At 40.6% G+C, this 9564-nt stretch overlaps 1 protein-coding gene across 1 annotated transcript; it reads right to left on the bottom strand.

Moving 5' to 3' along the window:
• Positions 1-1719: 1719 nt before the first annotated feature.
• On the bottom strand, positions 1720-2325 carry LOC148577268 (uncharacterized). Its single transcript, XM_088502866.1, has one exon. It carries the CDS (start codon positions 2323-2325, stop codon positions 1720-1722), a length of 606 nt encoding a protein of 201 aa, XP_088358992.1.
• Positions 2326-9564: the final 7239 nt, after the last annotated feature.

The following is a 9564-nucleotide window of genomic DNA, read 5'->3' as shown; positions in this document are numbered from 1 at the left end:
GGGCTCTGACTTCCCTAGCCAGCTTCAAACCAGCGAGTAGGGCTTCGTACTCGGCTTGGTTATTTGACGCAGGAAAGTCTAACCTTACAGAGAGTTCGAGCTGGTTTCCCTAATTACCTTCTACGATAACGCCGGCTCCGCTTCCAGCTTTGTTTGATGAGCCGTCAAACATAGAGGTTCTAGTCGATGGGGGTTTCTAGGGTGTCGGTGTACTATGCGATGAAGTCGGCCAGGTAGTGAGACTTGATGGCTGTCCGAGCTTCGTACTTAAGGTCGAATTTGGACAACTTGACTGCCCATGGTAGGATTCTCCCAGCTCAGTCGGTTTTTTGCAGGATACCTTTTATGGGTTGGTTGGTCCGTATTCTGATGGTATGGGCTTGAAAGTATGGTCGAAGTCGTCGGGAAGTAAGTATGATGGCGTAGGCAAACTTTTCTATTTTGTGATAGTTTAGTTCGGCCCCTTGTAAAGCTTTGCTGATAAAGTAGATGGATTGTTGTCCGTTCTCATCTTCTCTGACTAGGGCTGAGGCTATCGTCCGACTTCCCACGGCAAGGCATATGATCAGTTCTTCTCCTTGTCGAGGTCGGGTTAGGATAGGTGGTTGCCCCAGGAATGTTTTGAATTCTTGGAAGGCTTGTTCACATTCTGGGATCCATTCGAACTTCTTTCCTTTCCTTAGGGTTGCATAGAAAGGAAGAGATCTTATGGTCGATCCAGCTAGGAACCTAGATAGGGCCGCTAGCCTTCCATTTAGCTGTTGTACCTCCTTAACTCAGGCCGGGCTTTTCATGTTGAGTATAGCCTGGCATTTGTCTGACTTTTCCTCAATCCCTCTCTGGGTGAGCATGAACCCTAGGAATTTGCCAGCTTCCACCGTGAAGGTGCACTTTGTGGTATTTAGTCTCATCCCGTGCTTTCTTATGGTGTCGAATACTTCAACGAGGTCAGGTAATAGCATTTCTTCTCTTTGTGTTTTTACCAGCATGTCGTCTACGTAGACTTCCATCAAGTTCCCGATGTGGTCGGTGAAGAGTTTGTTCATCAACCTTTGATATGTAGCCCCCACGTTCTTGAGTCTGAATGGCATGACTACGTAGCAGTAGTTTGTTTTCAGGGTTAGGAACGAGGTCTTCTCTTGGTCGGGTTGATGCATCGGAATATGGTTGTACCCTGAGTAGGCATCTATGAAAGAAATGTACTTGTATCCTGAGGAGGCGTCGACCAGGGTGTCGATATTCCGAAGAGGTTAGGGGTCTTTTGGGCAAGATTTGTTGAGGTCGGTGTAGTTGACACACATCCGCCAATTTCTATTAGAATTTTTGACCAGCACGACATTGGCTAGCCATAATGGGTACTTCACCTCCCTTATGAACCCTGCCTCTAGTAAGACTTATATTTGCTCTTCCACGACTTATGTTCTTTCTGAACCGAGCTTTCTGCGCTTTTGTTGTATGGCTGAGATCCTGTGTATACTGCCAGTTTGTGCACATTAATCCGGGGTCTATGCCAGGCATGTCCACCGCTTTCCATGCGAAAAGGTCGGAGTTATCCTTTAGGAACTTTATTAGCTGCTCCTTTAGTCCTTCCTTAAGGTTTGCACCTATATTTGTTGTTTTGTCTTGGGAGTCTCCGATTTGGACCTCCTCTGTTTCGCCTTTTGGTTACGGACAAAGTTCTTCTAAAGCCCGAGCTCCTCCAAGTTCAATGGCATTGAATTATTTTCCTCTGGGGTCGCCTTTTAGATTCAGGCTTTCATTATAGCAGTGCTGCGCGAGCTTTTGGCTTCCTTCTGGAGTTGGGAACTTCATGCATAGGTGTGGAGTGGAGACTACCGCCGCGAGCTGATTTAGTGTGGTCTGACCTATGAGGGTGTTATATGCGGAGCTCACGTCCACTACGATGTAGTCTATACTCAGTGTTCTGGACCGCGTTCCTTTTTCGAAGGTTGTGTGGAGTGCGATGTACCCAAGTGGTTGGATTAGGGCATCTCCCATTTCGAACAGGCTGTTGGGATATGCTCTGAGTTCCTTTTCTTGTAGTCCGAGTTTGTCGAAGGCAGATTTAAATAGGATATCCGCAGAGTTTCCTTGGTCAACCAGTGTTCGGTGGAGATTGGCATTGGCGAGTATGATGGTAATGACCACGGGGTCATCATGCTCGGGGATGATGCCCGAAGCGTCTTCTTTGGTGAAGGCGATGATAGGGAAGTCGGATGACCTATCCCCTTCCTCGAGATGGTATAATTCTTTGAGATGTCTTTTCCGGGATGATCTAGGGATTCTTCCTCCCGCGAATCCTCTGTTGATCATATGAACGTGCATTTGTGGGGTGCGAGGAGGTCATTCAGCTTGTCCCTCTTCTTCATTCCTTCTTCTCTTCTTTGGCTTGTCCGTTCTGTTGGCTAGGAATCGGTCTAGCTTTCCTTCTCAGGCCAGTTTTTCTAGGACATTTTTTAGGTCGTAGCACTCATTAGTGGGGTGCCCGTACACTCGGTGGTAATCAGAATACTCGGTCTAATTTCCTCCTCTTTTGTGTTTAATTGGGAGAGGAGGTGGAATCTTTTCCGTGTTGCATATTTCCCGGTAGACGTCTACTAGGGATACCCAAAGAGGGGTGTAGTTGTGGTATTTTCTAGGCTTCTCTGCAAACTAGTATTCTTTTTTCCTGGACTCTTTATCCATATCTCGAGGTGGGTAGGGGAATCCAGTTTTGGAGGTTTCTCCCAATCGGGAGTTCTCCTCCATTTTGATATACTTTTCCACCCGTTTTTGTACCTCGTTTAGAGATGTCGGATGCTTCTTGGATATGAAGTGGCTAAAGGGTTCCTCTCGTAGTCCGTTGATGAGTCCCATAATGGCCACACTTCTGTTGGAAGGTTCTGTATGACGAGGAATGCTTTATTGAATCTTTCCATGTAGCTGTGGAGGCTTTCCTGATCTCCCTGTTTGATTCCTAGAAGGCTCGGAGCATGTTTGGTCTTATCCTTTTGACTGGAGAACCTGGCAAGGAACTTCTTGGCGAGGTCATCGAAGCTCGCGATCGATCTTGGTGGCAGGCTGTCAAACCACTTTATTGTTATCTTGGTAAGAGTAGTTGGGAAGGCCTTGCAACGAGTTGCGTCTGAGGCGTCCGTGAGGTACATCCGACTCCTAAAGTTGCTGAGATGATGGCTCGGGTAGGACGTACCGTCATGTCAGGAGCTTTGAAGTCCTTTGGGACTCTAGCTTTCATGATTTCCTTTGTGAACAGGTCTTGCTCCTTGTGCAGGCTATCATCGCGGTTGGATCGAGTGGCTTTAGTTTTGAGGTCAGCTTCGAGCTTTAAGAGTTTTTCTTCTAGCTCTCGGCGTCGCCTTGTTTCTCTCTGGAGGTCTCGCTCGGCCTCTCGTTGTCGCTCAGCCTCTTGTTCAAGCTGTTTGAGGTGATCATGTTGTTCCCGGATGGCATCTAGGATTTCTGCATTCTGGGGTTGCTTATCTCATTTGGAGTGGTGTGTATCCTTTAGGGAAGTTGGTGTAGCATCTGTGTCCTTTCTTGGGTTCCTTCTTCTAATCCACAGGTGTGGTCGTTGGTGAGAGGGTTGTTTGCCATGATGATGGGATGACTTCCAGGTTCCTTGGCAACGGCGCCAATGTTTCGAGCGTTACCTGAAACAGAGTGGTCGATCTCGGATGAGACCTTCTAATCTGGTTGTAGTTTCCACGTCCCACTTGTTGCAGCGGGGGAGCTGCCCGATCTTTGATCACCGGTGGGTAGTGGTACCTACAAGAGACTCTGATGCTTAAGTCAGTACGGGCTTTAGGCAAGTTTTTTTGTGGAATTGGAATATGAGTTATACCTGGGTGCTCCAGTGTATTTATGGCAGTGTTGAGTAACCTCCCTTGAGATAAGTTTGTTATCTTATCTTATCTTTTGTCGGTGAGATCATCTATCTTTTTGGCCAGTAGCCTTCTAGTGGGCGGTGACTCTTCTTTCTTGTGCCTCTTTGGGCCTTCTTTGGTTTGTCTGAGCTCTTTCACAGTGAGGTCGGTGATCGACCAACTTTTTAGAATAGGTCAGACAGCTTTTAGTCCAACCCGGACCTTACAGCTCGGCCTAGGGTATTAACAGTGCCCCTTATTGAGCTTCGATCTTCTCCTGAGGTCGTGCTTCCAAGCTTCGATCTCTTTGAGGAACTCGTGTTCAGGCATCTGTTTGGTTGCATCTGATCTACACCTTGCGTGAGTTTCGCATTTTTAAATGTTATTTAAAATGCGAAGCATTTTCAGCTCCTTAATTGCGGCATCACTTTTGAGGATGTTAGTTCCTTGGGACTATGCATGTATCTTTAAAGCCTATTGATTGGACTTCTATTTGCTTTGCCATTTTATTTTCCCTCTTTAATCTTTATTGGATATCAAAGAAGGGTTTTGTTTTGAGTTTCTTGCTTTCATCTGTTTCATTTTCATTCTTCTGGAGAGAAGGCCTCTTTCTCTGGTTTTTTCTTCTTTGATTTGCCCCAAGCTTTCTTCTTTCTTTGAAGCTTCAGGGCGTTTGTTGTCATGGACTGTTCGTGCTTTTGCCGTGCGTCTGTCATTGCTTCTTTTTCTCCTTGTAGGTTGGTGCTCTGCTTCGTACCCTTTCGCATTTTACGTGTTTTAATTGTAGTTCTTCTTTTACTGCTGCATGCTTTTTCTTTTTTGCACGAAGTTTTGATTTTCTTGAGCTTTCTCTTTTAAAAAGGTTGAAGTTTTCTGGTCTTGAGCTTTTCGCATTTTTGTTTGCTGGAAGGTTTAGGGTTTTGATTTTCGTTATTTTTCCTTGTGCTTCTTCCTTTCTGTATCTTGTGTTGCCTCCAAAGGGTGCCCCTGGGGTTTGATGGTGATCTTCGAGCCTTGGGGCACCCTTTTCATTGTTGTGTTTTGTTTGTTGCTGGTTGCTTTTTGATGAACGGACTTTTGTGTGGTTTGGAATTCACAAATGAATTCTCGTTGCAAGCATAGTTTCTAAACCAAACAATAATCCTTTCATGCAAAAATTTGTTTTTGTCACAAGTAACAAACCCCTAAATTTATAAACCGAAGTATTGAACCTCGGGTCGTTCTCCCTAGGAATTACAATAAAGTGTTCTTGTTATTGGTTATGAGATATTTTGGGGTTTTTGATAAGAGGCATGAAATATAAATGGCACTGAAATTAAAATAACAACTAGAATGCTCTTAGCAAGGTATGAGAACTAGAAGTCCCATCCTAGTTATCCTCCTCAATTGTGACCACAAATTATCCATTGCTACCACTTAGTTAACCTCTAACCATGGAGGAAAGTCAAGTGGATGAATCAACTTGATTCCACAAGTCCTAGCCAACTCCCAAGGGAAAGACTAGCTTTAGTGGTATCCAAATCAATTAGCAACTTCTAATTATCAATCAACAAAGGAATTAGATAACTCAAGCGTCACTAATTACTCTACCTAGGCCAAGAGGAACAAAATCTATACTAAAATCCAACGAAGCATTTTATCAAACGCTTGGAAAGCATAAAAGGAAAGCATAGTAAAATTGCAAGGAATATAAATCTACACTACTCAATTGCAAGGAATTAAACAACAATAAAGCAAATCAATGATAAAAGAACATGAATCTTAAATTGCATTAAAAGAAAATAGAAGAAGGAAGAGTGCATCAACAATTTAGAGCCTAAAAAGCATGTTTTTACACTTAAGCAAAATTCGAGGGAGAATTACAAAACCATGCTATTTCATTGAATAAAAGTGAGAAAAGGGGACAAAATCCCCCAAAATAAGCACAAGATTAATCACGAAATCGGGATTTATCAATTTACATTCTACAATTAACATTCACTGAAATTTAATTTGATAGCAATAATCGTGTTGGTTAGGAATTTCTCTTATAGAAACAAGAACATCGTTGTAAGCATAGCTCCAAACTAACAAAAAACTCTCATATCAAATTAAATTTTAGGTTTTGCCACAAGTACAAACCCCAATAAGAATTAACCGGAATATTTAGACTCCGGGTCGTCTCACAAGGAATTGCAATGAAGTGCTCAATTATTGGCTATGAAAATGCAAGGGGGGTTTGATTTTGATTATGGACAAGAAAATATAAAAGCAAGAAAGTAAAATAACAAGAACTAATAGAAGAAATAGAAAGATACTCTTGGCTAGACCTAGGTAATTGAGATCACCATCCTTGTCTATAAACCATATATTGATAGTTATGAGAGGCCAACCTATTAAGTCTACTTCCAAAGCCTTAAGTACGTAATATCTACTCCTAGGCTTGAAGTACATCAAATAGGCTTGATCACATCAACCCATAAGTCCCAACCTACCTACTAATTAGATTGGTAGTGGGTTGGCGTCAATGAGTATCAAATTGATCACCAAGGGTTCTCAAATCATCAATTAAATGAGACCCAATGACTTAAGGTCACTCAATTCCCTTAGCCTAGACCAAGAGCAAAGAGAACTACTCAAAAACTAAAGGAAACATTCTATCAAACACCTAGTGTGCAATAAAAGTAAACATCATAAAATGCAAGAATTAAAAGAAATCCATAACTATCATAAGTAAGAAATCAATAATAGCAAGCAAGATCAACATAAAAGAACATGGAAATATAAAATTGCAATAAAGAAAATTAAGATCCATCAATTGTTCATCAACATAAGAGAGAGCAAAATAAGAAATTAACAAGAGAAACTACCAGATCAAAGACAATAGAGTATTAAAACATAAAGAGAATTGAAATCAAAACAAGAATTAAAAGAGAGATTTGAGAGTGATTAACATAACTCTACCCTAAATTTTTTCCTAAATCTAGAGAGAGGAGAGAGCCTCTCTCTCTAGAATTCTACTCCTAAAACATGATGAAAACTAAACTATGACTACTTGGTTCATTCTCCCTTCAATCCTTGGGTTCAATAGCATCAGAAATGAGTTGGATTGGGCCCAAAATGAGCTACAAATCGCTGGCCACGATTTCACTTTTAATGGGCCATGTGCAGCATTGGCGCGCACGCGTACATGGCATGTGCGCGCCCCTATACATCAAGCAACAATGGAAAATTTTATATTATTTCGAAGCCCCGGATGTTAGCTTTCCAACGCAATTAGAACCACCTCATTTGGTCCTCTGTAGCTCAAGTTATGGTCGATTGAGTGCGAAGAGGTCAGGCTTGACAGCTTTGCGGTTCCTTCATTTCTTCATGAGTTCTCCCACTTTGCATGCTTTTCTCCTCACTTCTTCCATCCAATACTTGCCTTATGAACCTGAAATCACTCAACAAACATATCAAGGCATCGAATGGAATTAAAGTGAATTAAATTTAGCTATTTTAAGGCCTAAAAAGCATGTTTTCACATTTAAGCACAAATCAAGGGAGAATTGCAAAACCATGCTATTTCATTGAATAAATGTCAAAAAAGGTGATAAAATTCCCTAAATTAAGCACAAGATAAACCATAAAATTGGGGTTTATCAAATCTCCCCACACTTAAACTAAGCATGTCCTCATGCTAAGAATAGAGAAGGACAATGAACGGGGTATGAACATTTATTCAATGCAAATAAACTATATGCACCTATCTATATGAATGCAACTAAATGCAAAATGATTCTACCTACTTGGTTAAAAGTAAATCAATCCCCAAGAATACATATGCACATGTAGGGCTAAGTAGTATGATGACTCATGAATCCTACCAATTCAAATATTAAAATGAAGTACAAGTAGACTTGCAAGAAGAAAAGCTCATGAAAGCCGGGAACAAGGAATTGAGCATCGAACCCTCATCGGATGTGTATCCGCTCTAGTCGCTCAAGGGTATAGGGTTGATCACTCAATTCTCTTCTACTCATGCTTTCCATGATTTGTTTTTCATCTAATAATCAACAATTATTCAATGCATGCATACATTCATCATGAGGACTTATTCATAGGTTGTAATGGGGCTAAAGTCAAGGTAGGATGCATATGGTCAAGTGAGCTTGAAATTTGAATCTTTGATTAGCCTAAGCTCTCACCTAACACATATAACAACCTATACAATTCTAATTCACAACATAGCTACCCATGATTCCCACTTTTTTCACATACTCATGCATTCTCTTTAATTAACATTCCATATGCATTGATTTTTATTTCTTTTTCTCTTTTTCTTTTTCTATATTTTTTTATATATATGTTCTTTTTCTTTTTCTTTATCATTCATTCTTTTTTTTTCTAAAGTATATACAAACATATCAATGCATATGGTTTTACATATGGTGCATGAATATGTACCCAATTCCCAATATTTTCAACAAAAATATAAAAACACACTTTCCTCTCAACCAATGTCCCAAGTTTCCCATACCCAAATGATACACACCTTCACTAGCCTAAGCTAATCAAAGATCCAAATTAAGGACATTTATTATTTTTCGCTTATGGGTAGTGATGTGCTACAATTAAGAACAAAAGGGATTAAATAGGCTCAAAAGTGGCTAACAATGATTGATGAAAGGTAGGCTATTTGGGTAAGTGAGCTAAATGAAATAATGGTCTCACTCATATAAATGCATGTATACATAGAATAATGGACATAAAGAATCAAACAAATCAAAGATTACAATCATAGAAAGAGAACAATGCACACAAGAATGAAAATAAGTGGTTATATGATGTAACCACACAATTGGGCTCAAAACTCACATGCTTGTGTTCTTAGCTCAAAAACCATGTTCCAAAATAAATTCTTCAGGCAATTTTGTCACAAAAAAATTTTTTTAAATTGGTAGGGTGCCCCCAAAATAATTTTTCTGTGAAAAGAAATCATCACCCTAACCAAGTAGTCCTAACATAAAAAGAAGTGGTAAAATATGTACAAATTCTAACTAGCATGCAACCTATCATGCAATGCAACAACTAACTAACAAAAAAATCAACAATTGGTGTTTGAAAAAGGAGATTGTTACCCATGGAGATCGGTCGGACGACCTCCCCACACTTAGAAATTTGCACCGTCCTTGGTGCATGCAAAGAAGAGCAAGGTGGACGGGTAGCTACAATTGATGAGTTTCTTCAAAGGGTTGTGCGGGTAAACTTGTTTGTTGCCCCATTTAGAAGCTTTTCCATTTCTTTCCTTCTTGGTGGCCAACCTAAAAGGAAAGAAAGAGAAAGAAAATTAAGCCTACAACAAATATATGAAAGCAGTTAGAACATAGGCGGGGGCTAATGCCAAATAAAAGTAAAATTCTCACGTCATGTTAGCTACGCATGCAAGTGAGAAAACAATATAGGCACAGGGCATATTAACTAATACTTGATGCAAGAACAAAGTCAAAGCATCGGTACATGACATGAAGAGCGTGTTGCATCAAACTTAATCAACAATTGACACAAACAAGATTAATGGTAAGCATGAAAGCATTTGGTCCCATCCTAACTCACTGATGATGAGGTATAAAAAACAAGGGATCATGAGTTAAGAAGGACGAAAGCACTACTCTTGTGTGTAGAGTAAATATTAAAATTAATGCCAAACAAGTCACGAAGCACCAAAATAATCCAAAGA

This window comes from Arachis ipaensis, chromosome B1 (assembly GCF_059453495.1).
Source record: "Arachis ipaensis isolate K30076 ecotype BB chromosome B1, ASM5945349v1, whole genome shotgun sequence".
NCBI classification, from domain to species: Eukaryota; Viridiplantae; Streptophyta; class Magnoliopsida; order Fabales; family Fabaceae; genus Arachis; species Arachis ipaensis.
The sequence above is the reverse complement of the archived record's forward strand: the minus strand, read 5'-3'. Positions and strand labels throughout refer to the sequence as shown.

Coding starts and splice junctions, on each gene's coding strand:
- LOC148577268 (XM_088502866.1), bottom strand. CDS start 2,325: ATGCACGTTCATATGATCAACAGAGGATTCGCGGGAGGAAGAATCCCT.